This window comes from Odocoileus virginianus, chromosome 15 (genome assembly GCF_023699985.2).
Source record: "Odocoileus virginianus isolate 20LAN1187 ecotype Illinois chromosome 15, Ovbor_1.2, whole genome shotgun sequence".
Lineage (NCBI taxonomy): Eukaryota > Metazoa > Chordata > Mammalia > Artiodactyla > Cervidae > Odocoileus > Odocoileus virginianus.
Window position 1 is genome coordinate 22253545 of NC_069688.1, and position 22088 is coordinate 22275632.

A 22088-nucleotide genomic window follows, 5' to 3' on the forward strand; every position below is an offset into this window, starting at 1 on the left:
AAACAAAATCAGGGTTACCAAAAGGAAAAGGAATAAGGGGGGTAGAAAAGCGGCATTAATTTTTGGCTACACAAACATTACTGACACTCAAAGCGAGAGACAAGGGCGTCCAAGAAAGTTTTTCATAAATGAACCTGGAAACAAACTATCTCATTTCTATAAGACTTCTTCATTATAACTCTTTGGAAGCTGGTAAGTAATTTTAAAAGTAAATTATACAGTCACCCAAAAGATAGTGTATCAGAAAGACTGGCTTTCTTCTTGTCACCATGAGGGGTTCCTACAGGGAGAGGGTGGTGGTCTCGTCAACCGTAACAAACAAGAAACAGTCCTGCTAGGAGACCCTGTGTGGCCGCCCGGCTCTATAGATGCAAAGCAATTATAGTTTAAAACTAAACTGATCCCTCCAAATCTTTATTAATAAGCCCTAAGTACTTTTTCATAATTAAAAACCCAGTCTATGTTGATTTATAACATGATTTAAAATGATAAATCAACATTTTGTGTGTGATTTAACCTAGAGAACACTGCCTAGCTGTAACTTCAAAAAAGTTCCAAAAAAAAAAAAGGTAACATGTAGGTCAAAGGTCTACTTCACAGAGAACAAGGACTCGCATTAAAAACCAGAATCCTAGCCAACATAAGAATGCTGGAACCTGCAGGGGCCTGTCTGTACTTCCCATGTTTTAGAGCATTTTCTAGCACTTACTCAGCAAGCAGGATGCTATTTGTCCCCCGTGTATTTTCACAGAAGTCCATTTGCTTTTCTTCCCTGGCCTCTTTGCCATGGGCTATGTCCATCATCAGGCGCGATCTATGTGGCAGAAGTCAGCGCAGCTCCCTGGGGAAAGGCCTCTGAAGGCCAGATGGGCTACTTTTTAAAACCAAAGTTTTCTCCTTTTCTTATAAGAAGGATTTTAAAGGACCAAGCCAAGGACTATTCCTTTTATCTCAGTAATAATTTTTCTACGTCAAAGATAATTTTTAACAAACATCATAAAGGTGGCAAAGCCTTAATATTTACCTTTATTGATCTATTTCTCTATATTTTAATAAAAACCAGTTCATACAGACAAGAATGTGGATACTGATAACTAATTACTGCTATTACTGACTTCAAAAGATTCCCATACAATTTCCAACATTTGTCACTTGAAATAACATAAGATGCCAAGATAAGTAAAACCAAATATTACTGCTAAAAAATCAACTTAAGCAAGAAAAAAAAAATCTGCAATGCAAAAATTTCCACAAACTCAAATATAAATGTGAGCAGACTGGCAAAGCAATTAAGAGAAATGGTGAATAATCAGGGCGAGCTGAAATGGCAGGTCTCCAATTATAACTTTCTCCTGTCACTTTATGCCGGAAAGTGCAAATCTCAAATGCTTTATCAGAGCAGATTATTAAAAAGGTTTAGTAAATATTTCCTTAAAACTGTATATTTGCAAGCTAGGAAAAATATAATTTCTATAGGTAATGGAAAAACTTTAATAGTATATTTTGCTAAGCCATTTTGAATTTCTAAAAACCTCATAAACTGAAAGACTTCAGCTATACATTCAAAAAACTACAGACAGGCAGACCAAAGGAAATCAGGGTGGCTGCCCTTATTAGATTATTATTGGATGGTTCCCACTTGATAACAAGCCCTAGAGCAAGTAAGCTTCAGAGAACTATGGAATTGTCACCCTTCCACATCCCATTAACAAACTTCTGTCCTTATTTATGGCCCTTCTACACTGGGTGGGCCTCCAATCTCTTTAACAGAACAAACAACATTATACACTGGATATAAAGAGGGAGTTAGAATGTGCGGTTATTTTCTCCTCTAAGAGAGAGCAATAAAGCCTAAAAGAAAATAAACAAAGTAGGGTTTCATGAATGTACATCTGTGTAGTCCCTCTCATCTACCTAGGCAAATCCTGACACCTTCTTGCTACAGAATGACAGAATGTCCCCCACCTCATTGCTATTCTAGGGCAATAAAGCACTCAGAAAGGCATTCTGCACAACCACTGCAATTCTCCAACACCTCCATCCACTCCACCTACGACTATGAACACAAGGGAGGACTGCTTTGAACACACCACGATAATAAACTAATCAAGGATTTTACGATGGGTAAATTCCAAATTCATTTCCCCAAATGAACAGAATTAGAGTCTTTATGAATCTTAACTTCTAACTGCCATTGTGATAGAGGCCTTTCCACAACCAGCAAAACATTCGTGTATTTCAGACATACTACCAGATAAAACAAAAATACGAGATGGTCAATTCCTGCAAATGGCAATCAATAGAACTAAGTTATTATGGCAAGCTGGGTTTGCCTCAAAGCTGAAGCTTAACCAGTTAAGAGGCCAGACTTAGTTTGAATTGCTTTTAGTGTGAAAATTGTTTGCATTTTCCTTACCTCAAACAGACTGCTAAACAAAATGTCATTTTCGTCCTATGACTCAGCCTCAAAATTATTATTTTTGTCTGTGTCGCATGGTATGTGGGATCTTAGTTCCCTGACCAGGGACTGAACCCGTGCCCCTTGCAGTGGAAGCACAGAATCAACCACTGGACCACCAGGGAAGTCCCTCGGCCTCAAAATTATGAACACTCTCTTGTCTTCGGTGGCTGATGGTACTCTTTAGGTCTATAGTGTATAGGATGTGGAGGTAAATGAATGAATGGGAATGATAACAATGGGTCAAGAACTTGTGGTTTTAAAAATACTATAACTAAAAGCTTGATTTCAAATCAGATGCCTCTTTTATGCAAAAGGAGAATAAAGTCTGCTTTTGATAAACTGGACAGATATTCCATGAAACAGGTCAATGAATCAAAGGCTAAAGTTGTTTCTCCTAAACAGTTTCTCTGCTCTTAGTACATGTAATCATGAGTGTGTATACACACACACACCGTCTCCCCAGACATAAACACAAACTTGCACCCTCCTCTTCATCCTGGTTGTCAGTGTCCTTTGATTGGCAGCATTGAAAACACTGTCTATGGGATCTGCGCAGTTGACCCAGGGGTCTCCAGGCACCCTTTGTCAGTCTACACTCCCTCATTCGGTTCGTTCATTTGCATGTTTGTCAATGGTGTGTCAAGAAAAATCTCATACCATCCAAAACTTCTTCCAGAAACAGAGACTGACCCTAGGGAGTAGGAAGATATCAAAAAGGAACAGCAAGGATTTCACCTCCTCGGGGCAAACTCTGCAGTTGTCGATGAACAGAAACACTTTGTCCTTCTCCGTTAAACTGAAATTTCTAATCTTTCACTGGATGCGCAAAAGAGACCCAATGAAAGCAGAGATAGAATTTTCCAGACTCTTACAGCAAAGGTAAAAGCAATCAGATTTTCCAGTCCCTGAGGTTTTACTCCATGGGCTTTTACTGTTAGTACATATAAAGCAAAAATCCAAGCCTTTTTGGCTTAAAACAGCATGTACTGGATTCACAGAAGCCTGCCATAGATAGAAGTGTTGAGCATTGGAGCTGAAAGGATTCAGAAGGTTCAACTGGACAAAATGAGGGCACCAAGGCTAGCCTAGTTCACAGGGCCAGGCAGGGCCAAAATGCCCACAAATTCCCAAGTAAATCTTTTCCTTAAGTTCCACGAAAAAAAAAAAAAAAGAGTGCTCAGAAATGAACTGTCTAAAAAATTTTTTTTCTAGAGCTTCGTGAGCTGGTATTTTTGACTAATTATATAGTGGGCTATGTGACGCAGTATGTCTCAAGCTATAAAAAGAGCAAATCTACCCTTCAGAAAATAAATGCTACAGGCAACTACATTTCTTTTCTTTTTTTTTGGTAGTTGTCTATAAGTGCCTCCCCTATAGGTGCTGTCATGCAACTGAATAGAGACATGGCAGGGTCTGACCGTTCGAAACCATTCTCCATTTTGACGTATTCATCAGCATTTTTAGGTTCTTATACTTAAAAGCCATTGTTCAAGGTTATTGTAAGGATTAAATGAGACAATATATGTAAAATAATTAGAAAAGTCCTGGGCCTATGATAGGTGCACAATAAACAGTAGCTGTTATTTTGTGTTACGGGCAGGAGATTTTTCTACCTTGATAGAGCATAGCTTATCACGTTCCCATAGTCCTCCCTAATCGTGGCTTCCAAACTAAATAATGTGGTGTTTTAAGTGACTTTCACTCCATTTTCCCCATCAGTTCCTCTCAAAGTTGCACTGTGACTGCAGGGATTTCTGGGGCATAAGGACTCAGTTTTTACTTCTTCCGTTCCCACTCCTGTGTGCTAAGTCGCTCAATCGAATCTGACTCTTGGCGATCCTATGGACTGTAGCTTCCAGGCTCCTCTGTCCATGGGATTTCCCAAGCAAAAACACTGGAGTGGGTTGTTCTTTCTTTCTGCAGAGGATCTTCCCGACCCAGGGATCAAACCTGGGTCTCTTACATCTCCTGCATTGGCAGGCAAGTTCTTTACCACTGGCGCCACCTGGGAAGCTCAGTTCATTTCTTTGTCCAGGACCCTTCTGTGTTACCCATGGCTCCTGCTCGCCAGCACCCACCACCACTGTTGCCAACACAGCCTTTCCTCTCTTCTTGTTCTTTCTTCATGTTCTTGGCTGCTTTCTCTTGTTTCTTCTACATTTTTGTATCATGTACACAAAGCCTGACCTTTGCTGACAGTGACTTTCCTTCCTTGCCAACACATTAGTTAGATCTGGCTCTTTTCTAGCTATGATTATTTATTTGATTACTGGGTTCTTGGAACAATCTGTACTGGTTATATATGTTAAATATATCAAATTTTTATATTTATTTCATATATATATATATATATTTTTTTTTTTTCCTCTTGGGAGATGCAAGAGAAGGAGAATTTGGCAGTGCTTCCTAATCTGGAACTATTACATGATGATGATGATAATGATAATAATAATAATCACCACCACCACATCACTATCACAATGAACACAGTTAAATGAAACTAAGCATTTAAATGCTTACTAGTGCTAGATGTTGGTCAGAATGATGTCATGTCTGATTCTTGCAATCCCATGGGCTGTAGCCCACTAGGCTCCTCTGTCCTTGGTATTTCCCAGGCAAGAATACTGGAGTTGGTTGCCATTTCCTTCTCCAGGGAATCTTCCCAACCCAAGGACCGAACAAGCATCTCCTGCATTGCAGGTGGGTTCTTTACCACTGAGCCACCCGAGAAGCCCATACATGGATGACCTCGATGAAATCTCACAATACTACAGCGGGTGTGTGTGTGCACTCAGTTGCTCAGTCGTGTCCAACTCTGCAATCCTGCCAGGTTCCTCCATGGGATTCTCCAGGCAAGAATACTGCAGTGAGTTTCCATTTCCTCCTCCAGGGTATTTTCCTGACCCTAGGGCTGAACCTGCATCTCCTGAATTGGCAGGCAGATTCTTTATCACTGAACCACCTGGGAAGCCCACTACTGTGGGAACAGACAATATTCAAGAGACTCCAAAAATGGAGTCATGAAGTTGAGCCCCACGCTGAAGTCCCACCAATAGCAAGGGCAGGCTGTTCAATAGGCAGCTTGACTCCAGTACCTACAATGTCTGCCAGAAAGCAAGATTATATCTTTAGTCCAACCTTCTAAATCTGACAGAACCAAAGAGGTGATCATCATAAATTCTCCTGAAGCTAATCAGCACAACATCCTAAAGCATATATGCCACCACTGAGTTAGTTCAAGTCATCTTGGTTACTAAAGTATTTCTTCTAATATTGTGAAATACTAATATGGAATCTTAGCAACTAAATCTCTGAATAATTCATCATATTTTATATTTTAAAGGTCAAAAGATCTTGGAGGAAAAGCTAGGTAAAAATATCAATACTCCCAAATCACTAAAATATGTATACTGTCATCCAGGATTCTAAGAATTTTTAACAGCTGTAAGAATGATATGAACAAAAATCACTGTTATCCATTAAGGATAATAGAATTTGGAGAATTTTAAAAATAATTTTAGACACTATAGAAAGTTTTATATTGAAAAGCAGTATTGAAAAGACAAAGGTCAACAGACTCCCATGACTGGATATATAATATTACTTCATTTCATTTTTTTATAATGCATTTAATGTTTAAGAAATTCATATTAATCAGAGTTTAATTATTTATCCAAGTGTGACTACAAGTAGCCTACAGAATATCATGTATCATTATCCATCATCATTTTGGCAAGTTTCAAGTTAACAGCATGGTATTCTCTGGCTTGATGTATGAAAATCATATTTTTAGATTACTCTAAAAATAGATGAAGTTCCATTATACAAACATTCATATGAAATAAAATTTTAGTGAAAATTGGTTCTAAAATCCCACTGGAAAGACCATTCAACCAGGGTATGCCTAAAAACAAAAAGTTTTAATGCAATATCCCAGATGTAATGAAATCTATGACTAGAAAGCAATGCTACATTTACTATATTTGGTTCTACAAATGTCCTATTTCTGCTTTAAAATGAAGACTCTTTTCCTCCTCCAAATTAACTTTCTTTTCTTCTTCATTTCCATTCTTCTCTATACTCTAAAGCTATACATACATCTGATAGCTAGCTAGTTCTCGCAGGAATTTTCTGCCACGTAAGCTTTTGATCTGAGAGGAAAGGAGGGAGGGGACATATATATATACATACTTATGGCTAATTCATGTTGATGTATGGCAGAAACCATCACAATATTGTAAAATAATTATCCTCTAATTTTAAAAGATCTTGAATTTGTGTAATATGGCCACTTGACAATACAGTTATTGAAATAAACTTGAATAAACGAAAAATGAGTTGTATCTCCAATATCAGGACATATGCAAAACGAAAAAGCAAAAGATTATAAATACCTTAAAAAAGAACTCTCAAGTGCCATCTTTCTTGAATTCTCCAAGATACAACCCTGTTTTTAATTCTAATCCTTCTCAGACTGACAATTTAGCAAAATATAATAGTTATGTATGACTAAAATAATGAGGTGAAAAAAGAAAAGACAAAGAGTACATGTCTGATCTCTTAATGTTAGCGTTTCATTTCACCAGCATAATAAGGTTTACTATGACAGACCATAAACATTTCTAAACACTTATTCGCAGTTTCTGTACTCAATGCATTGTGGATGATAGCCAAGGGGCTGGCTGACGTGGGCTGAAGCCCAGGAATCACACATGTAGCTATCTCTCTTCTCTGGAGGGCACTTCACCTATTTCATTTGGACTCTTAGGATCCACTTCTCCTTAAAGAGACCTGGATGTCCAGGATAGAATGGGACCCATCGCGGCACCCAACTTTTTCCCCCTAACTGTCCCAAGACTCCGCAATTGCATAGTTCATGTATCTGTCTCCTTTCTCACTACTTCACACAAATGAACCTTACAGACTTTGCTCACCTTATGAATCATTTCACTAGTAAAGCCTAAGATGGTTCAGTTCTTCAGTGAAGTCTCATCACTTTCTGTTCTTTTTACCCCTTTACCCAACTGATGTTTAGCATGTACATAACCATAGTTCTTTTCCAAGGCAGCTTTCAAGTTTTGGAATCAGGCACAAAAGTAGTATCCTTCTAACAATAAACATCATCCATTGTAAGATAGTTTTAAACTTTGTAGCCATCAAGTATTTCAAAACTTTATAATTCAGCCCTTTTTATACCAAAGGCAAAACAAATATGAAAGGATTAATGCATCTGGTCCCATAAAATTTTAGCTTCCCCATGAAGGGTAAAAAGCTCTTTAAAATGATAAACTGGAAATGTATCTATAAAACATTATACATAATGTTTTATAGAAAACATTGTAAAATATAGAAATTTGTTTTATAGAAACCATTATAAAATATAAAAATATTTTATAGAAAAATATCTATAAAACATTACCAAAGTTTAAGAAATGTAAGTATAAGAAATAAGAAAAGATGAACATCACCATGATAGAAAAGAAAAAATAGTTTATCAGCTCAATTTTGTAAAAATGCACATGAAAATAACAATAAAATCTCAGACCTTCCAAAATGACAAATTTTTAAAAGTTAAATATTTAATGTGTTCACTCTAATTCACAGCCCTTCCTTGTGTAAAAACATTACAAATCCCTAAAAGTGTTTAAAACAGTTTACCTAGCCACACTTAAATTTACTCAAAGGGAATAATTAAGGATGCACATGAGACATTTGTAGAATCACTCTAGATGTCTAATACTGGATTATTTAAGATATATCTGTGAAGCCATGCAGCCATTAAAATGCTATAGAATGTGTTGATATGAAAAGATGTTTATATTTGTTATTAAAAAGAGCAGGTTGCTAAGTGTCTTCAAACATATGAATGGATAAAGATGTGATGTGTATGTACATGTACACACATAAACAGTGGAATACTACTCAGCCATAAAAAGGAATGAAATTTCATTCGTTGTGCAAAAGCTTTTAAGTTTCATTAGGTCCCATTTGTTTATTTTTGCTTTTATTTCTAAAATTCTGGGATGTGGGTCATAGAGGATCCTGCTGTGATTTATGTCAGAGAGTGTTTTGCCTATGTTCTCCTCTAGGAGTTTGATAGTTTCTGGTCTTACATTGAGATCTTTAATCCATTTTGAGTTTATTTTTGTGTATGGTGTTAGAAAGTGTTCTAGTTTCATTCTTTTACAGGTGGTTGACCAGTTTTCCCAGCAGCACTTGTTAAAGAGGTTATCTTTTTTCCATTGTATATCCTTGCCTCCTTTGTCGAGATAAGGTGACCATAGGTTCATGGATTTATCTCTGGGCTTTCTATTCTGTTCCATTGATCTATATTTCTGTCTTTGTGCCAGTACCATACTGTCTTGATGACTGTGGCTTTGTAGTAGAGTCTGAAGTCAGGCAGGTTGATTCCTCCAGTTCCATTCTTCTTTCTCAGGATTACTTTGGTTATTCGAGGTTTTTTGTATTTCCATACAAACTGTGAAATTATTTGTTCTAGTTCTGTGAAAAATACCGTTGGTAGTTTGATAGGGATTGCACTGAATCTATAGATTGCTTTGGGTAGTATAGCCATTTTGACAATATTGATTCTTCCAATCCATGAACACGGTATATTTCTCCATCTGTTTGTGTCCTCTTTGATTTCTTTCATCAGTGTTTTAGGATGTTTCAAGAGAACAGCATTGAAACATGTATATTATCTAGGGTGAAACAGATCACCAGCCCAGAGTGGGTGCATGAGACAGGTGCTCGGGCCTGGTGCACTGGGAAGACCCAGAAGGATCGGGTGGAGAGGGAGGTGGGAGGGGGGACTGGGATGGGGAATACATGTAAATCCATGGCTGATTCATTTCAATGTATGACAAAAACTACTGTAATGATGTAAAGTAATTAGCCTATAAAAATAAATAAATAAAAAAAGGAAAAAAAATAAACAAAAAAAAAGGAATGAAATTTTTAAAAGATTTTTAAAAATTTTTAAAAATTAAAAAAAATTTTTTTTTTAATTTTAAAAAAATTTAAAAAAAAAGGAATGAAATTTTGCCACTTGTAGCAACATGGATGGACTTGAAGGGCATTATGACAAGTGAAAAAAGCCTGGTAGACCACAGTCCATAGAGTCACACAGAGTTGGACTCAACTGCAGCAACTTAGCACACACACATGCACAAGTATGTATACAGAGTACATGTACAACACAGGGACTATAGCCAGCATTTTGTAGCAACTATAGATGAAATACAACCTTTAAAAAGGTTAATCATGACGTTGCACACCTATAATTTATATATTATATAACAACTACACTTCAATAAAGAAAAGCAAATAAAATTTTAAAACATAAATATTTAATTCTACTATAGATGTGCTCAATCACTCAGTCATGTCTGACTCTTTGCGACCCCATGGCCTGTAGCCCACTAGTCTCCTCTGTCCATGGGATTTCCCAGGCAAAAATCCTGGAGTAAGTTGCTATTTTCTTCTCCAGGGACTCTTCCTGACCCAGGGACTGAACTCGTGTCTCCTGCACTGGCAGACAGATTCTTCACCACTGTGTCACCTGGGAAGCAATTTGACTATAGTTTGGCACTACTGAAGGGATATGATTTATTGAACTAATTAGTAGTAAAATATATATATATATAAAGAGAATATTTAAATTATGCAAGAACAAATTTCAAGTACTTTACAGACACATTTGCATGACAATAATCTGCCAATTACAGTAATGCCTACTCTTGAAACAGTGTGACAATGTAAACTTTCAGCTGTCATTCTTATGACATGACATGCACTTAACATTATGTTTTGTCTACAGTTTCAAAATCAGAACCCAGGAATGGGTCCTTGGAAGCAACATCTTGAAGATGCATTGAATATGGCTGTCAATTTGATCTCCTGGTCTTTGACAGATCATTTAGTCAACACTTATCACGGTTCCATTTCCAGAAATGTGATAATGAGGAAAATAGCCCCTTGCAAAAAGCTGAAAGGCCACAAGTGCCAGAGTTTTTAGGATAGTCCACATTAGGATGTTACATCATTGACTTGTGCTTTTTTCCATTCCTTTTTTCACTGATAGAAGCAAAGGCAGAAAACTTCAATGTCACAAAAAATGTTAGAGCTTTTTGAAAAAGAATGTTAGTGATCATCCTGTCTAACCCCTGGATGTTAAAAATAAGGAAATTAAGGCTCGGAGAATAGGTATGTAAAGAGCCAGAGGAGAACCAGGCATCTTGCCTCCAAGCCCAGTACACCTAGCATCATCCACAAGTTATACAGAATATCAGGGTCCACTTTAGAATCTAATTATCCTGTAGGGTTAATGAAAGGAGCGATGTCAGTATGTATACAGACCTTGCATCTGGTAGCTGTACGGTGCCTGTCCAGGTTGAGGGGTCCCAAAGCTCGTGCCATAGCTGAGAAATCCTGTCTGCCCAGGTGATTGAGATTGTGACAATCCACCTTCAGTCTTGATGCCTGCCCACAATGCACCTAAATCAGTTAGTGATAGCTTATCTATCTGTTCATTTTCAACAGCTGGTGAGTATACAAAAACCTCCCACAGCTATCCAGTCATAAACTCTTCCCAGTATTATCTCAATAGCCAAGGCCAAACATGCTTAGTGTGAAATACCCTTAACTCTACCTTCAATTAAAAACACACAAAACAGGATTATGACAGATTGGAATGCCTGTCTCCACTGTTCTTTTTTGTTGGTTTCCTGAATTCCATTTTTTATAAAATTTAACTCCAGTGATTAGCTGTTACAAAATTTAGCTTCTGTAATTAACTGTGTTGTTTTTACAAGAGTTTAAGATCATCTTTACAGTCCAGAAATGGTCATAATTAAAATGAACTATATTGTTCTAAACATTGTTACATTAATGTCAAAATCAAATTTTTTTTCTAAAAAGTGATTAAGAGCATTTAAAAAGTTTTTTCTTTACTCTTTCTACCACAATGCTGATTTTAGTACATAATTTATTCTGAGGTCAGAGGTAGCAATACTGGACATAGAACTAAGCAACACAGGAGGAAATCTTTTCCCAGGTTTCCACAAAGTAAACACAAGGAAAGCAGAATAGTAAAGAATTCAGTCCTACAGAACAGCATGAAGGAAACCAATGGTTCCCTTATTGCCCCTTGCAGTTTCAAGTATTTATTCAAATATAATTTTTTAAGTGTAACCTAAAGTACACCTTTTTATGTATTTTTAAAAGTACACTTTTTAAAAATCACATAATATAAAAATAAAGTATTTGTGCCCCCAAATACTTCCCAAAGTACCAGGCTGACATCCTAATTTCAGGACTTGGGTTTGGCAGTATCGTTGCACAAGGCTCAGCCTTGGATCATAATTAAAGACAGTCATGAAAGTTAACAACTGTCTTTAATTCCCACAGAGGGAGGGGAGGAAAATGTCTGCCAAGGGAATTCACATTTTGGAATAATTTTACTTTGCACTTAAGATAAATAATATCTTTGGGATCTAGAATACACAGTAGTCTCACTGTTTATTTCCATTTTAGGGGAATTTCATCAGTAGAATGAATTTAGGTAACTTTCCTAAGGCAGTGGAAGAATCTGACTCTTGGCTGAGAGAGCTCACTCTAATTTCTGAAGTATCTCTAAACAACCTCATAATGGCCTTGCATCGCAGTCTTAACACAACCTTAGCATTTAAAAAAATGTCACTTTCCCTGCAAAGGCAATCCCAAGCCAATGAATAAGCCACACTTATAAATGGTCCCTGGAAAAACAGCTGCCCCAGACAGGTGGTTTGATGGCTCCAGAAACTCACTTCCTTTTCATAGGGTCACAATAGGGATTTTCTCCTCTCTCTGATGCTACACTGTTGTACTTTCGGTCTTCACCTGTGCCAGCTCTGTTTTCAGACTGGAGGCTCAGAATGGGAATCTTTGTGGTAAGAACAGATAAAGAAAAGCAGGAAGAGGTAGAAAATGCCCATAGCCACACCCATCTCCATGGCTTCTAGCTAGAAGCTGGCAAACTCATCCGACTGGTTGACTCCACGCAGATAGAGTGAAGAATGGCATGACCCCTTCTTCCCCACGGACCCACTGCTCTTACTGTGAAAACATTTGCCTATCTTCTCTCACTGGGTCTAATTAAAAAATCAGGGCACACACGTCCTCAGAGATAGTCAGAATTCTAAGACCATCAGAATCTTAACTATCAGTTTAAGGTTAAAACCCATAAATTTAAATTATGTGCTTTTCTTCCAGGAGCAAACAATGAAAAGAAAGGTGCCATATTTTTCCATGCACTGGCCCAAGAAAAATAGAATGGCAGGCCAGAAGCACTAGGGCATCTCCTTGCCCTCAAGGTGCAAAAAGAGAAGAAGCGGGGCGTGAATTAGGAAAGTGCTCAGGATTGAGAATTAGTCATTCCCAGATTTATAAGCATGGAAGGCTCTAGGATCAAGTCCTTCACACTAAGCCTTACTCTCGCCACTTTCCCAATCCCCACCTACCACATGAAAATCCCCATTCTCACTTTACTAGTTGGGAGTATAATCTTAGAACGTCTGCTCATCTCACCCTACTGGACCAACTATTTCAGACAACAGAGATATCTGTTGATGGTTTAAACCTAGAGGAGTCCTTACCCAGAAACTAACAAAGGGCCCAACCATGACTGAATGGGGAGGAGCAAAAAATAAAAAAGAAAAACCAAGAGAGTTGTGTGAGTAGCAGCTAAAGCAGTACCAGGAAAGGTACCTTCTCCTGGCATCATTGATACATCTATAGTAACTTGAATACTGTTTGCCCTGTACATTTATATTTCAAATCATCAGCTTATAAATAAATTTTGAGAATATAAACTGGGGGATTGCCTTAATTCACATTATAGAATTTGAAGTCACACAATTCAAATCATGGGACCCTTTTCCTCTTTCAGCACAAGAACAGTTTAAAAGTAAATTACAGATAATTTGATCTATATTTAACATCATTTTGAGAAACTCAGTGAAGTCATGGAAATGAAAGATAATTCTAAGAAGTCCGTTTGATAGCTGTTTTTAAGTCTAGTTGAAAAACACTTCACTGGATCACATTCAGTTGTGATCTTTTAAAAATAAAACTATAAAAGCTGAAGTAATACATAATTTAGATTTTCATTTCTATAAAATGTATATATGGGAAATTTGCCTGGGGTAAAGACAGGACAAAAAAAAACAAAGATAATTTACCTTCTAATGATCAGTGAAATACCTAAAGAAGAACATTATTTGTTTCAACATATTGAGAAAAGATTATGAAGCAACAACAGCAGCAGAAGCAAAATTCGAATATTGATCACAAAATAATCCACTAGTCTTTTCTTTCAGTCATTGCTTCCAAAATTTCATGTATTTTTTTTTTCTAGATCACTAGGTTTTATTTATTTTGTAATCAAATGCCAATAATTCATAGTTTTATATTCCAACATGTTGCAATTTGTTTAAGATTACAGCTACCATTCCATGGAAAAGAAGGTATTTTTGGAATCTTAAGATTTTTAAGAATTAAACTCTGAAGTTTGGCTGGCTTTATTTTTAATTTACAGGTATTGACCCTGTTAACAATTGAGTTAAATTACACCAAGATAAAGATAATCCCCAGGTGAGAGGGAACAAATAAAGATGTGAGCTTTCAATGTTTCCTGATTGGGCTCTTTAAAGTGCAGCCCAAGCCACGATATAGATCACTTTTCCTAGTGGTTGATAACACTGACATGTGAGACGACTGCTCTGACATGTGAGACGATTACTCCCATCAAGTTTAGAGCCAGGGTTTGTTGAATGTGGCTTGTACTTCGCTAATCATAGCTCAGCACCTGATAAATAGGAAATGAATCTTCACCCCCAAAAGACTTCATTCACAGAAGTTTTATCAGAAATATGCACCAGAATACTTTGGATTCCTGAACCAAGCGTTCAAATGGCAAAGCAAGAGAGCATACGAACCATGCTATCTATCTGCCACTTCTGACCTCAAGATAAGTAGCCACCCCTTCTTACAATGCTCATTAGAAACAATCATATTAGGAATTCAGACACAAAAGGTGATAACCCTTTCTCAAATGACCAAGGGCTCCATCTCTATATACCACTCCTGTGGCACTTTCACACGTACAGGTGTGCCCACAAGGCAACACCACTGCTAAAGCAAAGGTGTTACTCACCATAGGAGGAGATTCCATAGGGCTGTCCCGGCTGTGGGTACGTGGCGTAGGCTGTAGCTTGTTGCATTCCTGTAGTAAACTGTGTTTGCCCATATGCAGCCATAGTTTGTGAGGAAGGGGTAGGAAGAATATGTGGGTATGGTCTGCTATTTGTCAGAAATGACAGAAAATAGAAAGCCCATGCATTAGATGGAAACATGCAAGGTAACTGATTAACAACCAAATCACAAATTCTAGTTAAAGATTGTTTCTTCATGTATAACCTTCAACTATCATAGACAAAGTACTGAAATATTTCAGTGTCCCTCCTAGGTGATGCTCCAAATAAATTTACGTAAGTATACTTAAGTCTCTATGAAACACACTTTAGTTTCACTTAAGATGTAACATGTGGGCACCAGACCTGACTTGAAATAAGGTAAAAGACTACTCAGAAAAGTTATTTATTGATTAAGAGAAAATACATCTTACTTGGAAGGATAAATCTGTGGTGGGGAGAACTGGTGAGTTGGTCTTGGGCTGAAGCTGCTGCTCCCAATGGCTGGAAAAGAAAAATAATGCACAATCATGAAAGAAAAACACAAAATATGTGTTTGATAGCATTGATATAGTTTCAGCTCTGGGTAGAACACATGAAATCATAGACCTTTCTGACCTGCAGAAATAGCTACTTCCTAAGTCGACATAATAGGAAGTTAGACAATACTAAGGAACCTACAGACACGGATTAAGTGATTCTGATTTGACATCAACTCTTAGAAAATATACTCACAATCTTCTTAAATACCAGTCAGTGATGACTTTCACAGTGGCAATACTTTAAGAGCACAGGGAGTCCTAGCTACTGTTTGGAACAAGGCACTGAAAGGCAGGGGATGAACTGGAATTACAGGGCTAGGCAGGACCGGAAAGTCACTTGGTCTATTGTTTGGGCTCAAGGGGAAACACACCCCTGAGACCATGGTACCAAGGAACACAGTCTAGTCTCTCAAGGAAGTAGAAATAGGACAGATTCTCATTTTCCTGTGCTGATTCAGCAATTTTTTTAAATAAAAATGCATTCCTATATGAAACTTCTCAAGTAGCAAACTCAGCCTGTTATTTTCTTGCTTGGAGGTGGATGTTCCTGTGCCTTTCAGTGATATGTGCTCCACTTCGGTATCCAAGTCACAAAGTTGTTTTTTGTTTTTATCTTAAAGAGAGTATTTAAGCATTCAAGCAGAATTTCATTTCTTTTTAATCAGACTTGACTCAGTAAGTCTCAGAAATGCACTAAACTCTTTTAGCAAATATTCTACACTCATTCTGAACTAAAGCAGCAAAAAGACATACTTTTTGCTAACACAAGACTTTAAAATGTTAATTCTTGGTTTCTATTTATGTACATAACTATCTACATGCATTTACCCATACACTTATTTACATATACACATTTACATATATATACACATTTATATATGTATTGCCCCCTTTACCCTCAAATTCTTCCTGTTATTTTCCTGGTTAAGGTGCAAATATGCTTTGGATACAATTATTATATGCTGTAATATGTTTATTTTCTTTTTCTACTAATAATCACTGCAGAGGCTCTTATTTATTATATTCTACATTAAGACTCTTTGTAAATTTCCATGCACCCCAAGTTTTATATATTTCCACAACATCACATCAATACAGTTATGTTTTTCAAAAATGTAATTTTCTAGCTTGTGTTTGGAAGCATAGTGGTGGATTTGCATTAGAATCTCAAAATCTATGACTAATCCTTTCCTGGTAAAGCAGACTGGCCTAACTCAGTGACAACAGAATAGCTGGAGGTCAGTATTACTCTTCCAAGTTGCCAGATTTCAACTCTCTAGCTGTTGGTCTGCAAGAGACGGAGGCCATGTGAATAAGAGAAGGTCGGCCAGCCTGGCTGATGTCCCCTCCCTCGTCTCTTGGCACATGTTGGGTTACCACTCTATGCCAGGCATTGAGTTCCATGCTGCAGTTGCAAACATGCAAAGACAAGTCCTGGTGTCACACGTGGGGAGGCCAACACAAATAGCCATGGGAGGACAAGTTCAATGTTGCAATTTATAGAAGGGAGAGGTTAGTGAAAGAACACTTGGACCACAAGTGCTGCCACTGCCCGGGTCACCTGTGACTACAGTCTTTCTACTCCCCTCTTCTAGGCCTGGAAAGAGACCAAGGGCAGAGATTTACCCAGTAGAGTTGCTGGAGAGGCAGTATCTTCCCCGGATAATTACAGATGGAAAGGAAGTTTTTTAAAAATGAAACCACAACACAAGTATGTACTATAACACACAATGAACCCCAAAGCCATCTGATGATAGAAGCCACAGAAATCCCTTTTATTCTTTTCAAGTTCTATCCCTGTATTTTTCAAATTGTGGGTCATGATGCATGAAAAGACCCGTGAATTCAACTTAACAGGCTCTTAAATTCATCTTAATAGGCTCCACTCAATAATTTTGTTTTTACAAACAAATAGAATAATAGAAGCTATCAGCCATTATTATACAGGGTAAGGTAGGTTTGGAGAGGCTTTGATTTAGATTATATGCATCCTCTGTGTGTGTACAAATGAGGAAAGATTTAGGAGGCTACAGAGTGTGGTACCACAGGCACAGGTTCTGGAATCAGAATTTAATTTCAGCTCAGACTGAAGATCCAACTCTTCTATGTGGTCTTAGTCAAGTTGTTTGTTCCCTCTAAGCCTCGGCAGGACTTCACAGGTGACTCAGTGGTAAGGAATCTGTCTCCCAAAGCAGGAGACTCAGGTTCGATTCCTGGGTTGGGAAGATACCTTAGAGGAGGGCATGGCAACCTACTCCAGTATTCTTGCCTGGTGAATCCCATGCATGAGGAGCCTGGCAAGCTACAGTCCATGGGGTGGAGAAAGAGTCAGACACAACTTAGCAACTAAACAACAACAAAACCTTGACATGTTCTCGTGTAAAATAATGGTAATAATACTACCCACACCAATAGACTGGCTGTGAGGAGTAAATGAAATAATGACAAAAAGTGAATAATACAAAGTTTGTGTAAGAAATGCTTCCCATCTCAGACTCCTAAATTCCCACTATCTTTGCCCTATATCTGCCCCTCCTTTTGTAGTTTTAAGTCCACTCAAAGGACAGCATCACCATCTATAATATCCAGTAAAATGCTTAAAAGCAGGATTCTTTGTCCCCATTTTATATATGGGGCTAGAAATTAAGTAACGCATCCAAACAAATAAGAAAGTTGTATCTGAACTCATATCTACCCTTTCTTTCCACCCAAACATGCAATCTCCTCAACCCCTTCTTAGAAATCAGAAACTTCAGAGTCATCCCATCCCCCTCCCCACATTACATAACTCTCAAGACAACCATCCCCAATCTAAAAGAGACTGCTGAGCTGTCTTCATTCTCCATTCCTACCCTCCACTCCTGGGGTGGGTTCTCAGTCAGTCTTACCTGGCCTGGAACAATAGCCATTGAACTACTCTCCCTGTATTCTACCCCAGCCCTCTGACCCTCACTACTGCCACCATATTGATCTTCTATAGGGCAACTTCATGTCCATTCTCCAGCTTACAATGTCTCAACTCCACTCACATTATCCACAGGAAAAAAAAAAAAGATCCTTGGCAGAATGTATCAAGATATTGAAGCATCCACCCACCCATGGGTTTAGAGTTACAGCGCATCCCTGGACTTGAAAACTGCCCATGCATGCCATGTATTTTCCCATCTGCTTTGGTTGATCTTCATGTCAGACCCTACTGCCTCTTCTTTCCTCTGCCTGTCAAACACTCACTCCTCCACTGGGACTAAAACATCATTTTCTCTTTACGATAATGTCTTCCTCCCCTGTACTTTTTGGAATGTTGTACACACTGGCAATGTGATGTTTACCACACTAACAAACACTGGCATGATGGTTAGTGTATGTAATGTATAGGTGTTAGTTTCCTCTGCTAACCATGAGCTTCTGGGGTCAAGGACCTCCTACTCTCCTCTCCTTTGTTTCCTGGCACCTGATAGGGCCCAGCAAGTGGTAGGTGTGTGTGTGTGTGTGTGTGTGGGTGTGGGTGTGGGTGTGTGTGTCTGTGTGGGTGTGTGTGGGTGTGGGTGTCTGTGTGTGTGGGTGTGGGTGTGTGTGTGTGTGTGTGTGTGTGTGTGTGTGTGTGTCCTCTGTCCTAGTTTCTCCAGGCAAGATTACTGGAGTGGGTAACCATTCCCTTCTCCAGGAGCTCTTCCCAACCCAGGGATCAAACCTGGGTCTCTTGCATGCAGGCAGATTCTTTACCATCTGAGCCACCAGGAAGCCCTCAGCATGTGGTAAGTTATCAATAAACCATGTGTGTTTAATGAGACTGTGAAGTTTAGGTCAAAGGCAAAGTAGAATTTTAAAAATCACTATGACATGAAACTTAAACATTTAAGTTATTTATAGACTTGACATGTAATATAAACGGGAGTTTTCCTTATCAAATGCATGTGAATAAGAACCTATAATGCTGCCCGTCTCCTGCTATTTCTCTGTGCGCACTTAAAACTACTGACCATGTAATGACATATAAACAGCCACATCCTTGGGGCCTTCTCATTCAAACCCCTATGATCTCTATGTAGCCTAAATTCAAGAATCTTCTGCCTTCTACCTACAGTATTTTTTCCCTTAGTTGCCTAAAACACTTTAAACTTTTTTTAAAGTAATAGTCGAAGAATTCAGGTTAATTGCAATTTCATGAGACCAGAATAGCCTAAGGCAAAAAGAATGCTCCCAGGCCATTTATTAAGGTAAGTAAAATGGCCCTCACACCATAGGTAAGCTCCACAGGATGCAGGCCAGAGCCCTGGGACAGAGGGACAATGGCTCCTTCTCTGTTTTAGCACACTTGTTTCCTATCACTTCACACTTTCTCCTACCTCTCCTGTGTAAATTAAAGAAGCTCCCCAAATACTACTGTGGGAAGGGAGAGGAGAAGGACCTGAGGCAAGTAAAATCCACAAGCTGGAGAATCCTTTGAAAAGGTTGATAGAAATCTCAAAATTAGCAAGTCCTCAGTTCAAGGCTCCCCTGGGCTCCCTCTCGTTCATTCAGAATCATTCAGCTGGACAATCAGCTCAAAAGCCTAAAAGCAAATTCTGATTCTCCTCTTTCCCTTATATCCTTTTATCTTAAGTCCAGCCAGCTCTCCCTCTCAAATATAAGCTAAAAGTGACAACTTATTTTCTCTCATCTGCCACTCTATTCCAATCACCACTGTTGGCTGTGACCAGCACAGAGGACAGTCGGGATACCTCCTTCCCTCCTTTTCCCTCCACTCCTTTCCCCTAATAGGATCCTGGCAACTACATTCTGCCTTGGTGACTGCTCCAGGAGGCATGTGAGCTAACATGCTCTTCCAACATCTCTTTATGAACTAGGAAACACGGGTCTCCCTGTTTCTCCTTATCTTCTCCTAAGAGAATGTTCTACATAACAGTCGGTGACCTCTTAAAAACATTAATTAGATCATGATGTCACAACCCCCACTTGCCCTCAACTCCAAGCCCTGTTATTCCCTCACTTCCTTAAGTGCCTGCTCCAATGCCCTCTCCTCAGAGGAAGCCTCCCTCTAGGAGAGACCCCTACTCATTCTTCACTATAGACTTTGATCTGCTTTTGTTTTCTTCAAAGTACTTTTCACTGCCTATTTATTTACACTGCTACTTATCTATTTATCATCTGTCTCTCCCAGAAGAATGAAGGTTCCATGAAAACAGTAACCTGCTTACTTTTTCACCACCATGTTGACCACAGCCTAGCACATTGCCTGGCACATAGTAGGTGCTCAATACATAATTGTGGAATGAATGAATCAGATCCCTAAAGGTAGATCTTTCTGTGAACAATTACAAAGAAATCATATTTTGTCACACAAGATGTTTTTTCTCCTCCAGAAATTTCCAATTTTCAAATACGCCAGATATCAACTTTACATGATCAATATCATCAACTGGCATGATGAAAACAAATGAATAACAAATTTGGGCTTTGTGGAAGTGGAAGCAGCAGCAGGTAAAGATATTTTGCAATCCCTTCAAGCACATTATTTTCAACCGCAATTGTTCTCAACATTTAAATCATTAAAGTATTGCTTTTCATTGGTCATTCTCATCACTGTATTTTAAAAACATAATAAACAACCTTGCATTTTTCAACTCAGCCACACGCATTGGAAAATCAACCTCTCTCCTCTCAGTCTCCCCACACCAGGATACCTGGTGATTTCCCTGGAAAAGAGTGAGCCTCGCTACCTCCTTAGAGATTTAAGATGCTAGACCTCATTGAAGGACACAGGTGGAAATAGCTATTACCAATGTCAAGATGACTCTACTTCTTCATTTTCTTTGATATCCATTTCCTTAAGATACCCAGAATATTTGAGATGTGAATTTTTAAGCTATCATGGAGAAGGTAGGAGGCATAGTGACCACAGAAATGAAGACCATCTTGGAGTTAATGCTTGGAGATTCCATTCTCCAGCATCCTCTTCCCTTAGAAACCCTAAGTCCTATTCATAGTCACTCCAGCATGCCATTGGTTTTGCATCTTTACTAATGAAAGAGAGGGAGGAAGAGAGTAGGAAAGGAGGATAGGAGGAGGAGGAAGAGGAAGAGGGAAGGGAAGAGAAAAACTAAAAAACAATAGAAAATGAAGGTCCATCCCCATGTTGTTCTGTGTCTGCTATGCTCTGACCCAGTTCCCCAGCTCATGTGCTCCTTTCCTCTGTGTCCAACACAGACCATCAATCTACGGCAAACAAGATCCTCTACAGCTTCAGTCTCTTCACCAAACACTCTCTCCCCCTTCCACTAAGCCCGCCTTTAAGGCCCTAACATTTTTTGCATATCTTTTCCCAGTAGAGGCTGCTCCTTCTCCCAGATTCTAGAATCATAAAGACCTGAAAATACATCCTCCTTGTTGTTTCTCCCAAACCATTGTTTTTCTGCTGTCCCAGGAAATCCTCCCTTTTCTGAAGTTCATGACAACTCTTTAATATTTCCATGAATGACCCATCACCTAAGAACTGCCTCGAGTTTATCAAAAACTTTAGTATTTGACTGCATCCTGACATATCCCAACATCATCTTGGGTCATGCATCCAGTGCTTTCTCATTGAGTCTTGGCCTCAACTCTGGTCTTGTACTCTGGTCAACCATGAACGCTCAAGACCACATACGGGACTTCCTTCTCCATCCCAGTCTTAAACCACAACAGCACCAACTGATTCATTTGTTTATTTACAAACATGTACTGACCACCTCCCATGGACTCCAATCCACAATGGCCACTGGGATGGTAAGTGTGAACAAGACAAAAAGAATCTCGATTCTCATAGGGCCATGGTTTAGCAGGAGGAAGTGAAGTGAGTGAAAGTTGATCAGTTGT

At 38.6% G+C, this 22088-nt stretch overlaps 1 protein-coding gene across 14 annotated transcripts in view; it reads right to left on the reverse strand.

Annotated features, from left to right (window-relative positions):
- Window positions 1–22088, reverse strand: part of EYA1 (EYA transcriptional coactivator and phosphatase 1) — a 471064-nt gene that overhangs the window by 121661 nt on the left and 327315 nt on the right. For 11 of the 14 annotated variants that reach the window (XM_070477143.1, XM_070477142.1, XM_070477144.1 and 8 more), the window contains 3 exons: window positions 15126–15195; window positions 14655–14800; window positions 10820–10957 (listed from right to left, as the gene is read on the reverse strand). In XM_070477143.1, coding sequence (XP_070333244.1) covers window positions 10820–10957; window positions 14655–14800; window positions 15126–15195 — 354 coding nt within the window. The remainder of the gene's footprint in view (window positions 1–10819; window positions 10958–14654; window positions 14801–15125; window positions 15196–22088) is intronic. The other 3 variants (XM_070477140.1, XM_070477138.1, XM_070477139.1) reach the window with 3 other exon arrangements.